The 14,802-nt window shown below is 50.1% G+C and overlaps 1 protein-coding gene across 13 annotated transcripts in view; it reads right to left on the minus strand.

Annotated features, from left to right (window-relative positions):
* The window catches only part of COBL (cordon-bleu WH2 repeat protein), a 239,997-nt gene that overhangs the window by 114,731 nt on the left and 110,464 nt on the right, over nucleotides 1-14,802 (minus strand). For 8 of the 13 annotated variants that reach the window (XM_084978577.1, XM_084978574.1, XM_084978576.1 and 5 more), the window contains 3 exons: nucleotides 14,496-14,699; nucleotides 6,720-6,930; nucleotides 3,538-3,766 (listed from right to left, as the gene is read on the minus strand). In XM_084978577.1, the coding sequence (XP_084834703.1) occupies nucleotides 3,538-3,766; nucleotides 6,720-6,930; nucleotides 14,496-14,692 (637 nt within the window). In that variant the 5' untranslated portion in view covers nucleotides 14,693-14,699. Of the gene's footprint in view, nucleotides 1-1,600; nucleotides 1,646-3,537; nucleotides 3,767-6,719; nucleotides 6,931-14,495; nucleotides 14,700-14,802 lie in introns of all 13 variants that reach the window. The other 5 variants (XM_084978570.1, XM_084978571.1, XM_084978572.1 and 2 more) reach the window with 1 other exon arrangement.

Genomic DNA, 14,802 nt, shown 5'->3' on the forward strand with positions numbered 1-14,802 from the left:
ACATGCGTATGTCTCTATGTAAAACTTTTTCATCCTTTTACTGTTACGGGCTACAATAGGATATCGGGTGGAGTTTCCTGTGCCATACGTAGGACCGTGTTGGTTCTCTTCTTCATAGGCCGTAGTGCCTACGTGTTCATCCCAAACCAATTTACCCCTCCCCCTCTGCTATCCCCGTTGGTAATCAGGTTTGTTTTCTCTGTCCGTGAGGCTGTTTCTGTTTTGTAAATAAGCTCATTTGTATCATTTTTAAGATCCTACATATAAGTGAAGTCCTATGATATCTGTCTTTCTCTCTCTGACTGACCGCACTTCGTATGAAATCCTCTAGGTCCGTCCGTGTTGTTGCAAAGGGCGTGATCTCATTCTTTTGATGGCCGAGTGACCTTTCATGGTGTAAACACCCTGCATCGTTTCCATTTGTCTGGTGATAGACAGTTAGGCTGCTTCCAAGTCTTGGCAAATGTAAGCAGGGCTGCTAGGAACATAAGGGTGCATTTATCTTTTGGAATTCAGCTTTTTCTCTGGCTGTGTGCCCAGAAGTGGGACTGCTGCATCATATGACAGCTCTGCTTTTAGTTTTGTAAGGGAACCTCCATTCCCGCCAACAGTGTAGGAGGGTTCCCTTTTCTCCACATCCTCTCCAGAATTTCTTATTTGCAGACTTTTTGATGCTGGCCATTCTGACGGGGGTGAGGTGATGCTTCAGTGTCGTTTTGGTTTGCATTTCTCTAATAATTAGCAATATGGAGGATCTTTGCATGTGCCTATTGGCCAGCTGTCTGTCTTCTTTGGAGAAATGTCTCTTTAGGTCTTCTGCCCATTGTTTGATTGAGCTGTTTGTTTTTTGGATATTGAGCTGCATGAGCTGTTTGTATATTCTGGAGATTACGCCCCTGCATTATTTTTTTTTTCTAGAAACAAAGTCTATTCTTAAACACTTTAACAAACATGGACAGAAATTTCTGTAAAATACAAACACTCAGTGTGAGTTCAAGGACCCCCTTGGAGTGCGCTTGCGCGCGTGTGTGTGTGATCCCAAAGGTTTATATAAATCCCAATATATATGTGTGAACATACATACTTATGTAAATATGTGCATGCATATGTGTATGCATTATGTAATTTATAAGAAATAAAAGCAAAATCTGGACTGATCATTGACATGCTTGTTTATGACATAAAAGGTCAGATTTCACCACCATCCACACTGTCCCCAAATCCTGCAGCAGGCGGGACAGAGCTGGGGGCAGGTCAGGACAGGGCGGCGCAGGCAGCAGGAAGGAAAGGACGCCTTTCCCGCATGTACCACGTCCCCGCTGCCCTCAAGTTCTATGTTCATAAAGGCCCTGTTTTCCACAGCAACCCGCTTCCTTTCTCACCCATCAGGGCCACACAGCAAATCTTCACACGAGGGACATTCCTGGCTTAGCCAACCAGAGGTTCAGGGAATCAAACCACAACCTCATTTCAGCCTGGCAAGACATCCCCCCCCCCTCAGGAGGTGCCACCCCACATGCCCTGGGGTCACTCCGTGCATGGCCGCAGCCCAGAGCCATGCAGAGGGCAGCCTGGCGGGGCAGCGCGGGGCTCACGGTACCTCGGCAGCTCAGGGAGGGCTCCGATTGCGTTTTGGTCAGAAGAACTGGAAAAGGCAGACGACAGAGAGTGACGACGGGCTTCTCGACCCGCGGTGGCACAAAGCCTCCAGCCCTGCGTCAACTTGTGCCAGGGGTCGCGGGGGGCGGGGGTGGGGCGGTTCCCTGGGGGGCCCAGCACGCGAAGGCCCGCGTCCCGGCCCCATCCCCTCGAGGCCTGCACGGGCCGGGCTGCTAGGCGCCGTCCCGGCGGCAGGTGGCAGCAAAGCCCGCTGCGTCTCACGCTGCCGCCGCCGGGGCCTCTGCCTTCCGCGCCTCCGGCCTGGGCGTCCCCGTCTCCCCACCGCCTGTGCGCCGGGGACAGGGCGTGAGCGGGAGCGACAACGTGGAGGGCTCCTCAGGGACGGGGACAGAAATGTTCTCCACTCAAGTGTCTGAGTGTCAGGAGGAGGGGACAGAGGCGTTTGGCGGCGATGTCACAGCCCGCACGGCGCACGATGGGTCGGATGAAGGGATGCTGGTCCCGGCAGAGCGGGTCCCCATCACACCAGGCGTTGCCCCTCCTTTGTGGGGGAGGCTGCCAGGTCCGGGGGAGGGGCGTGCCCAAGGCAGCGAGGAGGGGGCTGGGGGGGTGGGGAGGATGAGAAGAGGGAGCTCCGGCCTCGGAGAGTTTCCCTTAACGGAGAGATGCTGTCAGCGCTGCTACAGGGCTTTCCCGGCTAACAGGTTGCACAACGACGTTTCAAGATACAGCGAGTGATTAGCACGTAACAAACATACTTGCAGAGTCTCTTCCCCTCACAGGCCTAGATGGGGGCAGTTTTTCCTTTCCTGTCTTTCCCTCTTTTTTCCCTATCTTGCCAAAGGAAAGCTCTGTTTCCAGAGTCCCAGAAACCAAATCTAAACAGGGCCACCACAACCAGTCTGACACACACGACACCCGGGCCCCTGAAGCAGGTGCTGAGAATAATCCTGTCCATGTTTTAAAAAGATACTGGGTCAAACGTGAGGTGCACTACTCTCAAATGTGGGAACACTTTTTTTTTTTTTTGAGGGAATAAATGGTCTATGTTCTTATATGTGACTGAGCTGAAGCCTTTTCTAGAATGTCAGTGAGACCTGGGTCCAGAACCTCTGGCAGGTTCTGAAATCACCGATTGCATACACACACACAAAATGGTAATAAGAATATGCAGAGGTTTTTTTAAATGGGAATTTTTTTAAGCTGAAGAAACATATGAAAACTTGAACACTAATATTTTTAAAAGCCCAACCTGGTCAATATTTGTGGAATAAATAAAAAGGCAACAGATATCGAGTGACCTCATTAAAATGGACAATTTGGTGAGGTCCATTTTAATAATCCTAAAGTAAGCAACACTGACATTTATTTTTGGTCGGACAGTTGTTGAAATAGCCTGGGTCACCCGGGGACAGCCGCTTATACAGCGTGGTCTTGGTGCCAGCATGGGCCTCAAGCTGCCTCTCAAGCCAGGGGGTCTAACTGGGCGACCTCAGGCGGGTGCCAAACTCACGGGAGGAGAAAGCACATTTGGGGAGGAGCCACTTGTGCCGCTGGCTTCAACTGCTAACAACGTGCGAGACTTGGGAGGGTTTAATAGCGACCGCAAAGGAAATCCAAGCCAATACGGTTCACAGGCGGTGTCTGTTCTTTCAGAGCGAGAGCCCCAGTGTTCGCACTTCTCCCCCGTTTAAGCGTCTCGTGGACGCTCACAGGAGAGGGGGGGTCGGAGGCGTGCGGACCACCGGGGGAAAGAGGAGTCACTGCCGTGCCCTCTGCCCTTCGGGGTTCTGCGCCCCTGCCCGCGCTGCTTTGCACGGAATCCGAGATGCGGGGACACAGGCACGTGCCCGGCTGCTGGGCGGCGCATGCGCGCACAGCCGTCCGCGGCCCGGGGGACGTAGGGGGGGGCCTCACCTCGCTGGTTGTCCCAGGCGTAGAGCTCCTTTATCCCCAGCTGGCTCAGGGACTTGGAGAGCTCCAGCTCCTCGCCGGCCACGTTGTCCCTGAGGAGCACCACGTGCTCCGGGCTGACGTCGCACTTGGCGCAGATGAGCGGCAGGAGGTTCTGCAGGGGCACCTCGGGGCTCACGCGCACCACCGCCTTCTGCGTGCGCAGGTAGTTGACGACCAGGCGCACGGTCTTCTGCAAAACACAGCGGGCACGACCCCGTGAGCACATCTGCCCACAGCGGTGTTTATGCCAGGGTGGAGCGGGGCCAGACTCTGTGTGGGTCCAGGCTTGCTTCCCAAATTCAGTGGGTCGTGGGCGAAGAGGGCATACTAAGTAGGGAAAAATAAATGCCTGGGACCCTGTGTGTACTTTAGGGATTTTGTTTTGTTTGTTTGGCCATGCTGCCGGAATGTGGAAGTTCCTGGGTCGGCCACGGAGCTCACGCCACAGCAGCGACCAGAGCCACAGCAGGGACAACACCAGATCCTTTACTGCTCTGCCACCAGGGAACTCCAGAAAAAGATCACTTTTCAGGGGACGGCCCGACCTCGGTAATGAACAGCCTTTGATGTGAAGACCCACTTAATTCTATTCAGTGGATGACTCTGACTTTAAAAAATGGAGTATTTTCTCCTTTTAAAAACTATGACGGCAGGTTTCAAACATACAGAAAACGTGTGTGTGTGTGTGTGTGTGTGTGTGTGTGTGTGTGTGTGTGTGTGTGGCTTTTTGATTGTTTTATGGGTAAAGCCCACATGCTCTCTGTGCATTTGCAAAGTCTTCCACCTGCACTGCTGACTCAGAGCCGGGCTGACTTGCTCCTGGCCATCCTCTCGTCCTCCTTCCCAACCAAACCGACAGTGATCCCCTGAGAGCACTGAACTTCCTGCCCTCCTTCAGCTGCCCAGGTTGTCTTCAAGGCGACTTAGAGCAGCTACCAAAGCGATGCTTCAGCTGAAGCTGCTGGCTAGGTCAACAACGCGTTTGGCTGCAGCTGTGTTCCTTCTGGCTCATCCTGCCTGGTTCCTTCACAGCTATGTCCTTCTTAACCCACTGAGCCAGTGGGGGGCTCCGCTCGAATCTCCTCTGCTAATGAACAACCGGCTAACGATGTGGGGAAAGGAAAGACAGGTCTCAAGGAATAGACTGTCTTTCAAGGATTCCGGACAGACTAACCACAAGGCGCTTAAAACATTTTCTAAAGAAAAATAGTGTGAAACTATCGTGAACAATCCAATTTAAAGAAAAAAACCCCATAAAACATCAAAATTTTGTTTAAGAAGCCAAAATAGTCACCTGAATATATTCACATCTATAGAAATACATAGAGTGTGTATATGCTACACATAGATTCATAGAAATACACCACACATATGTATTTTAAGCTAGAAAACTATATTAGACCTATAAATCATAGGCATAAAATAATCAGAAAGTAAATCAATTAGACTAAAGCTGATTGTAAATGTCTACAGGTACAAAAAGTGTAACAGAAGTTCCCATTTGGCTCAGCAGGTTAAGGACCTGATGTTGTCTCCATGAGGATGCAGGTTCGATCCCTGGCCTCACTCAGCGGGTTAAGGATCCAGCGTTGCTACAACCTGTGGTATAGGTCGCAGATGCAGCTGGGATCTAGTGTTGCCATGGCTGTGCTGTAGGCTGGCAACTGCGGCTCTGATTTGACCCTTAGGCCGGGAACTTCCAATGCCACAGGTGTGGCCCTAAAAACAAAGACAAAAGTGTGGTATGCTGAAGTTTCACGCAGCCAGCTTCTGTTTGGTCTTAACTGATCACCCATATGGTTTTAAGATCCTGGGAGTGGACACAGCGTGCACTGAATAAAAAACTGGCCGAGATGGATCCCACTCCCTTCCAGCCTGAGGGCCAGGGTTTGATGCACTTCAGGAGGAAAGAGGAAACCGTGGAGCTTCTTCATGCTTCTCAAGCTGAGGTCATGTATAACCCTGGGCTCACCTGCCCCTGGGGCTCAGGAAGACAAGAAAAGCCACAGAATATTAAAAAAAGGTTTCATTTCCTTGAACATGGATTTACTTGAAAAACCAGGGAGAACTCAAGAGTACAGTTGGCCCCAAGTACAAGTGATTAACTGCCCAAGCCCGGAGAACATGAACTGTTGGCCAAATTACCATTTTTAAAAGCAGAGAAATTTAGCAGATATTCCAGTTATCTGAAAGAATAAAATAGCCTTTGATTTTTTTTTCTTTCTAGGGCTGCACCTGTGGCATATGGAATTTCCCAGGCTAGGGGCTGAATTGGAGCTGCAGCTAAAGCAACACTAGATCCGAGCCACATCTGCCACACAGCTTGTGGCAATTCTGGATTCTTAACCCACTGAGCTAGGCTAGGGATAGAACCCGCATCCTCATGGATGCTAGGGGGGCTCTGAACCCGCTGAGCCACAGTGGGAACACAAGCACTGCTTTCAATTGGAGATAAAGATCCAGAGCAAAGCTTTCCTAAAGAGTACAATACACATCTGAAATTAACTTATTTAATAATCAAAAGCCTGAAATCTACACATAAAATGCTCTCCAACTGCAATGACTATTTCTGACAGTTTTTCAAAAAAGCCCCTTTTGTTCCCTCTCTCCAGGAGGATGTCCGAGTCTTCTACACACCCTCGCCGCTGCCAGGGCAGGAAGGCCTCCAGGACCCGACCAGAACCTTCGGAACCCATCCAAGAGGGTAGACACTGGCTACGTGTGTTATTTCAATTCGAACTAAGAGAATGAAAGGCCCAGTTTTTCGAGCACACTCGCTGCATTGCCCTGCTCAGTAGCTACAAGGGATCGGTGGCTCTTGCCCTGCCCCGGGCAGAATTCTGGACCACTCTCATCTTTGCAGAGAGTTCCGACGGATGGCTGGAGACCAGGAACTCTTCTTTGGTACCTGAAGGGACCATACAGCACAACGAACTTTATGCAATGCTGCAGACCTATGTCTCCTGAAATAAACTCACTTCAGTACCTAACTTTGCCCAGTACGGAAGTGGGACTCTCAACCAGAGCTGTTTGCATGGGTTACTCAGATAAGGGGTTCCTCCGGCGCCTCACGCCACCAGCATCTTTGGCCACAGATAACTGCATACGTCCTCATGTGACAAAGGGGTCCCCGTGCTACTGACCTCAGGCATCTTTGGGGGGCCAGCCTTAACTTTCGCTTCAGGAACTTTTTCTTTCAGAAACACGGTGTGGACATTCAAGGTTCCAACTAAAGTGTTTGGCTTAAAATTCAAAGGCTGTTGGGTTTCTGAAGAGTGGACCTCCAGGGCGTGGTTGGACGGATTCAGGTGGTTCTGAAGGCAGAGTTCGACCAGGAGGTCCATCATGGCATGGCTGCAAGAGAGAAACAGGCCACGGTCATGGGCAATGTCCGCACTCGCCCTTCTGCCAGCTGAGCGTGGGCAGCACGATCGGACCAGCGGGCGAAGGTGCACACTGGCTATGCTCTCGGAGAAGGAGAAGAGCCTCTAGTGGCTTCCTCACACGTGACCGTGCAGCAGTATCTTCACAAGTTCACTCCTAACAAACACCACCACCGAATGGACCATCGGAGCCAGGAGAGCTGGGCAACAGTTACAGTCCAGTGAAACCCATGAGTCCTGCTAGATCAGCACAGACGATGTTAACTTATGGGTACGAGGCACGGAATTTTCAGTCATTCGTAAATATAGTGTATTTTATTTGTTTATCTATTTTTGGCTGTGCCTGTGGCATGAAGATGTTCCCAGGCCAGGGACTGAACCTGCGCCCTGGCAGAGACCTGAGCCACAGCAGTGACAATGCTGGATCCTTAACCCACTGAGCCATCAGGGAACCCCAACATAGCGTATTTAAAAAACCCACATTTTATTTATTTATTTGGACACACTTGGGGCCTATGGAAGTTCCTGGGCCAGGGACTGAATCCAAGGTGCAGCTGCGGCAACACTGGATCCTTTAACCCACTGTGCCAGGCCAAGGATTGAACCTGCACCTCTGCAGAGACCTGACCTGCTGCAGTCCTCTGCAGGCAGATTCTTAACCCACTGGACCATGGTGGGGCCTCCTAAAAACTGAAATTTTAGGTTGAAGACAACAGCTTTCTTTTCATCTAAGAGTCTGCTTTTTGAAAAAGAAATGAGGAAAATTCCCTTATTTGAATGTCAAAAAATTTTATAACGTCTCCCATTGCAGATAATTATTTATTAAGGGAGCGGAATAACAATTTGGATTGTCCCAAAGAATGGACAATTCCATTTGCATCATTTATTTTCATCTGGTGGAATGTTTTTATATTTAACACTGACTTCTCTCTTCCTACACATTTCCTGAGCAGTGGAGGGTAAATCTCTCTCAAAAGCATAAGCCTTTTCCTCGGATCTATTTCTTAATCAGGAACTAGCACGGCAGTCATTTCAAGTCATAATGATGCTTGCTAGGTGTCCAGGGCGCAGGTGTGTGCAGACCTGGGCCTTACGGTGCATCTGTAAAGACAGAAGTGCCAGCCACTGGCCACCGGCCACTCCTCACTCACCGCGAGGGCTGTGAGTGGCGGGCGCGGACCCCGGCCAGTGAAAGCCCAGGCAAAGCTCCCAAGTGCCCCGACTCCCATCCAGTCACTGAAAAGAATCGGTAATGCTCTAATTGATACCCAACATCTCGAGGCCATCTCCATGACAATCTGACTCCCCTCGCTCTCCAGGAAGAAATTAGGTGACAGCGTATGTCTTAACCAGGGGACACTGGAATCACGTGGGACATCCTGGGTGACTCAGGGCTCCCTCCTCGGAAAGGGCAGCGCCCCCCACCCCCACCCCACAAGGGTCGCACCGGCAGGCGAATGCTGCTTCAGCTCTGGGGTGAAAATCGTCATTATCTCAACAACGAGCTTAGTGCATCACAACAGGAAGCGACATCACCAAAGACTCCAGGACGTGAAACTCCCCGGAAAAGCCTCAGCATAGAAAACAGACTTCTAAGGATGCTGAAGCAACAATGCAGTATTTGTGACTCTGCTCCCTCATGGTCCAGGGTTGCGCTGGCCACAGCAGGTCACATGGTTCCCTCTCAGCCTCACCGAGCCTGGGGGTGGGGCCTGCTAGCCTTTGGTCCCCCTGAGGGGGTGGGGCTGGGTGGGGACCCTGGTCCCCTAGGAGGCTCTCACCTCCCTCTCTCATCTCCACCCACAGTCCACTGCCACCGCCGAGGAAACCAAGATGATAAATTCTCAAAGATGAAAACTAATCACAGAACATAAACCACAAAGAACACAAAGCTACGAATGGAACCCTCTGGTTTTTTTAGCACCAAATCCAAAATAACACCACTGCTGTAACTACTGCATCGTGGCTTCGGTAAAGAACCTGCTCTCCTTTCACAGGAGGAGCAGCGGGTTATAATCTATGGTCAGCCCCTTAACCACGTTCTTTCCTTGTAGGAGGGAGTGGGATGAGCTGGGCGTTTGGGGTTGGTAGATGCAAACTCGATATTTAGAATGGATAAGCAAAGGGGTCCCGCTGTACAGCACAGGGAACTCTGTCCAGTCTCTTGGGAGAGACCGTGATGGAAGATACAGCGTGAGAAAAGGATGCACGTAGGTTGACTGGGTCACTATGCTGTACAGCAGAAATTGGCACAACGCTGTAAGTCGCTATACTTTAATTAAAAAAAAACTTGAAAAAAAAGATTCTCATAAAGAAACCCAGTATAGTAACTGGTGGCTGTTGACGACAATCCGCATACGACAGTGATTTTTTTTTTAGCTTCTCTTAGATTTTGCCCAAACCAACCAACAAAGCTTTCAGAAGGCAGAAACATTCGGGAGGTACTCTCTAGAAAGAGTGAGTTAAGACCAGAATCATCAGATGTGTTACCTATAGAGTGAGATTCACTTCCAGCTAAGGGGACCAGGGTGGGCTCCGTGTCCCCAGGAATGTCCCGGCAGGATTTGCAAGGCCGTGAGAACACTTTGCACGATACTTTAATGATGCATACATGTCACTGTGCACTTGTGCCAACTCCTAGACTCGGTAGACCCAGAGGGAGCCGTCACGGAAGCCGCGGACTCTGGGCGATGGTGTGTGTAGGCCCATCGGTTCTGACAGGTGCAGCACCCGGAGGGGGAGGGGCAGAATGGGGAGGGGTGGGGGAAGGGCAAGGAGTAGGTGGGAAAGACCACGGCTTTCTCTCAATTTCTCTGTGAACCTAAAACTGCTCGGAAAAATAAGGTCTTTTAAAATACAATAAAAAAGTGACCGTGTACATCAAACTAAACCACACCTGACAGTGAGCCTGTTCTTTAGAGGACAGTCTTCTTCTGGCAGATGTCCCCTCATCAAAACCGCCCTTTCCAGCTCCGCTCCTCAGGCACCAGCACTGGAGCGGGGGCAGCTCCCGCACCCCTGGGGCTTGGAGCGCACAGGCATAGAGAGCTTGCTGAAGCCACAGGCCAATCACACACCTGCTTTCTCGACGAGGGCCGTGGCCACCACTTTGATGGGCAGGTGACAGAGGTGCGATCAGGGCTGGACTCAGTCACACCCTCCTTCCCTTTCACCTCAGAACAGGTGAGCTCTCTCCAGAGGGGCCATGCGGGCCATACCTCTGCCAGGAGAGCCCTGAGCTGTTTCTTGAGGTCCAGGACCTGCAAGGCCAGGCACAGCTGTCAACTTGGCTGTTGTAAAGGGGATGTGGCCGCCACAGAGGCAGAATCGCAGGACTGAATGTTGAGAGAGATGCCCTCTCTTTCGTGAAGGAAATGCTTGCTTTCCCCTGTCCTGGGCCCACTGGACGTGTGTGCCAACTGGACGCGAGTTAATTGACCACATCAGAATGATGCAGCCCTGACGCCGGAATGCCTGACATGGTTTCTGGAGGGCCCCAATTAGAGTGATGGGATCAGTGGCCTCCTTCCAGCGCCCTGGGCAGAGCCGGCTGCACCCTTCCTGAAAGAGACCCGCAGCACCTTCCTTAAGAGAGTCCCAGTCTCTCGAGGCAACAGAAACCAAAGCGAAATACACAGATGGGTCCTAAGCAAACTCACAAGCCTGTGTACAGCAAAGGAAACCATAAACCCAACAAAAAGACAAACCTGCGGAGCTGGGAGAAAGTCTTTGCAAACGATGGTCCCAACAAGGGCTTAACGTCCAAGATATGCAAACAGCCCTTCCAACCCAATAACCAAAAACCTCCAAACAGCCCAGTTAAAAAATGGGCAGAAAACCTAAGTAGACATTTCTCCCAAGAAGGCATCTATATGAACAACAGGCACATGAAAAATGCTTAACCTCACTAATCATCACAGAAAAAAATGTAAATCGAAACCACAAGGACGTACCACCTCACACCGGTCAGGGGCCATCATTACAAAGTTCGAAAATAACCAACTCTAGAGAGGGTGTGGAGAAAAGGGAGCCCTCCTACCCTGCGGCTGGAAGTGTCCACTGATGCAGCCTATGGAAGACAGAGTGGAGGTTCCTTAAAAACTGAAAATAGAACTACCATATGATCCTGCCATCCCACTCCTGGCATCTATCTGGACAAAACTCTAATTTGAAAAGATACGTGTACCCAGTGTTCACAGCAGCACTGTTCACAGTAGTCACGACGTGGGCACAACTTAAATGTCCATCGACAGATGAAGGGATGAGGACGGTGTGGTATTTAGACAACGAACAAGTACTCGGCCATGAAGAACAAAATAATGCCATTGGCAGCCACATGGATGGACCTAGAGACCCGCATCCTAAGTGAGGTCAGACAGAGACAAATATCGTATCACTTAAATGTGGAATCTAAAATGCGGCACAGATTTACTAAACAGAAACAGACTCATGGGCATAGAGAACAGGATTGGGTGGGTTGGGAGCTTGGGATCAGCAGGTGCAAACTAGTATGTACGGGATGGACAAACGACAAGGTCCTACTGTGCACAGGGAACCACGTGCCGTCTATTCTGAGATGAACCACAGCGGAAAAGAATGTGAGAAATGCACGTATGTCTGAGTCACTTTGCTGAAGAGCAGAAATGAATCAACATTGTAAATCAACTATATTTTAATAAAATCATTTAAAAATAAACAAAGTCCTAGGACCCATGCCCCCATGTCTCATCCCCCTAAGAAGAGACGGGGATTTTACCTGTGTTTCTAAACCCAAAGTGAAGTTAAGAGAGAAAGCGTGAGAGAAAGAACCTCACTGTGATACGGAGCATGGGCTCATCAGACCCCAAGTACTAGTGTGTTTTCTCTGTAAGAATCTTTCCTGTTTGGCAATCACGTAGTTAAGGGGCTGACTGTAAATTATAGACGACTTGCGTATCCTGAGAAAAGCTGGGGATGCTCTCTAATAAATGGGAGAGAGAAGTCGCATCGGTGAACGAGGAGCAGATCCAGTTTCAGCGACGGCGAGGAGGGTGACGTTGGGCTGCTCTTCTATTATTAAAGCGCAGGACATATAAAACCAATTCCCAAAGCAAGAAGCTGCAGTGTCAGCAAGTTAGCACACGGCGCGCCGCTGAGGGAGCCCACAGGCTGATGCAGGAAACCCTGGGGGAGGGATTTGTATTTCTACTGAGGAAAGAGTAAAGTACTTTAATACTTAATCTCTACAGCTGTAGCTATAGCTGCCTTACAAGCTGGCACAGTGCTAGCTTCTCCTTTGGGAGAAAAAAAAAAAAAAAACCTTAAAGATACATTTGGAAGAATGTGTTCAGTATGAAAACGTTTCTCAAAGTAATATTTTTAATTTTCAAGCGGGCATTTTCTCTCTCCTCATGCCTTTGTTTTTTCCTATTTGGCTGTGCGCACCACATGTGGAAGTTCCCAGGCTTGGGATCGAGCCTGAGCCACAGCAGCAACCAGAGGCACAGCAGTGACAATGCTGGATCCTCAACTTGCTGAGTTACAAGGGAACTCCTCTCCTCATGCAACTGTAGGGGGTGACTTTTGCTTTTTGCTTTTTTTTTTTTTTAGGGCCACACCCGTGGCATATGGAGGTTCCCAGGCTAGGGGTCTAATTGGAGCTGTAGCCACCAGCCTACACCACAGCCAGGGTAACACCAGATCCGAGCTGTGTCCGCAACCTATACCACAGCGCATGGCAATGCCAGATCCTTAACCCACTGAGCGTGGCCAGGGATCAAACCTGCAACCTCATGGTTCCTAGTCGGATTCATTTCCGCTGCGCCACGATGGGAACTCCTCCTCATGCAAAGGTAAAAGCAGACTTTCATGTTATTTAAGACATGACCCATACGACCACTTTCTTAAAAACCAGGTAACTAGTGGACAGACGTCACTGTTCCCCAGCGTATACTTACCAACTCAAGTTGTACATTAAACACGACCATTTTTATGTGTTATCCACACCGCAATGAAGTGGTTTTTTTTAAAAATGTAGACATTGAGCTAAGAATACAAGAATAGCGAGTGAACCATAATACATCCACTGATAAAATTCCATGCACCTATTGAAGTAGCTTGTAAACCTGTGACAACATGGCGTGTTTCTCAGTTCAGGTGGGAGAAGCATCCTTAGAAGAAAGACCACTCTGTAAAACAAGGAAACAGACACTCCGGGAACCTGAATGTCTTTGCTCTGATGCCTCTCGCAGGAGCTACGGGCTTCTATGGAAGCCTTAGCAGGGATCCAGTGTCAGGCTCAACTTCTGGCTTTGAGCCCTTCTGCTGGGGGGGGGGAGCTGCTGCACGGAGGCCCCCACGGAGGAGCCAGCTGGGTGTTTCCTGTGGCACCACTTCGGGAAAAGCTGTGTGGCATCATCTCATACAGCTGAAGATGTGGCATTCCGTGACTCCACAGCTCCCATCCTAGGCAAATACTGAGGCCTGGAGCAATGGTCCTCAAATCCTGTTCACGGAGCCCATACAATTATTTTATTTTATTTGTCTTGTTTTGTTTGGTTTTGTTTTTAGGGCCGCACCCACGGCATATGGAAGTTCCCAGGCTAGGGGGTGAATCTGAGCTGCAGCTGCCGGCCTGCACCACAGCCACAGCCACACAGGGATCTGAGCCCCATTTGCGACCTCTGCCGCAGCTTGGCCCACACTGGATCCTTAATCCACCGAGCGAGGCCAGGGGTTGAATCCGCGTCCTCATGGACACTGTGTTGGATTCTTAACCCACTGAGTCATGACGGAAACTCCCGGCCATAAAATAATTTTAAAAACCAATGTATTGCTTTGCCCAGTAAATCATTACCTGGAATTTTCATGTTAAAATTTAAATCATTGCAAAGGATGTAATTTCAGGTAGACTCAGAATACCAGTATTTTAACATTAAACGGTTATGGCATTGTTTTCAATGTATCCACGAGAAAAAAAACCCAGAATGACGTGATTTGCACTCTTACCACTATTATCACCTGTTTTCAACATACTCTTCGGTTTTGAAGATTTAAATATTTTATCTCATTTTTCATCTTCCTTGATTTCCTAGAAATATGACTCTCATTCATTTCTGCCTCAGAAATAAACAAAAATGTTTTCATGCTTGAATGTTTTTACAATTGATCACATATCATATTCTCTATGATATAATGTGTAAACGTTTAAAATTGTTTCCTATGATTTTGTTAAACATTTACATTATAGATTGAGTAAGGAACAGCAGGACAAAACTGATCAAACAATATAATTAGGATTCATTGTGAGAAATAGCAAACGTAAACATTAGAAACTCTATCGCCCCGACTCTGGTGGCGGCCACCCACACGGAGCTGCCTGTGAGCCTGAGACCCCCAGACCCCTTCCTTCTGAGCCCACCTGCAGCAGGAGCGAGCGGTGCCCGCCTCAGGCTGAGGCTGACCAGGGCGGCCCGGCCAACAGGCAGCAGGCCTGGTGGGACATCCCAGGCTGGCACGCGGTCTCACCCACCCCTGGGTTCTCGTGGATCTGCCCACCTGCCGTTGACCACGCTCCTCTTCTCCAGCCCGCTGGGCAGCACCACGGTGATGGCCAGCACCCCGCCGCCCAGGGCCTCCTTCACGGCGAGCAGGCTCTGCGGGGGCCCGGGCGACGCGTCGCAGTGAGGTCTCCGGCCGCTGTGCGCGGTCGGGGTGGCGGGCTTTCCAGGGGGCGGGGGGGCACGAGCCTTCATCTTCCTCCTTGAAAGTGAGAACAGAAGAACTGAGAGAGGTGACAACGCCCCTGTCCACACCCGGCACACCCAGCAGCTTCTCAGGCCGGTCCCCCAGTCGTCCAGCCTCA

The sequence above is a fragment of the Sus scrofa genome, chromosome 9 (assembly GCF_054392235.1).
Source record: "Sus scrofa isolate SSC_HxYL_T2T_F1_AM1 chromosome 9, Sscrofa_HxYL_maternal_Yorkshire_Landrace_v2.0, whole genome shotgun sequence".
Taxonomy (NCBI): Eukaryota; Metazoa; Chordata; class Mammalia; order Artiodactyla; family Suidae; genus Sus; species Sus scrofa.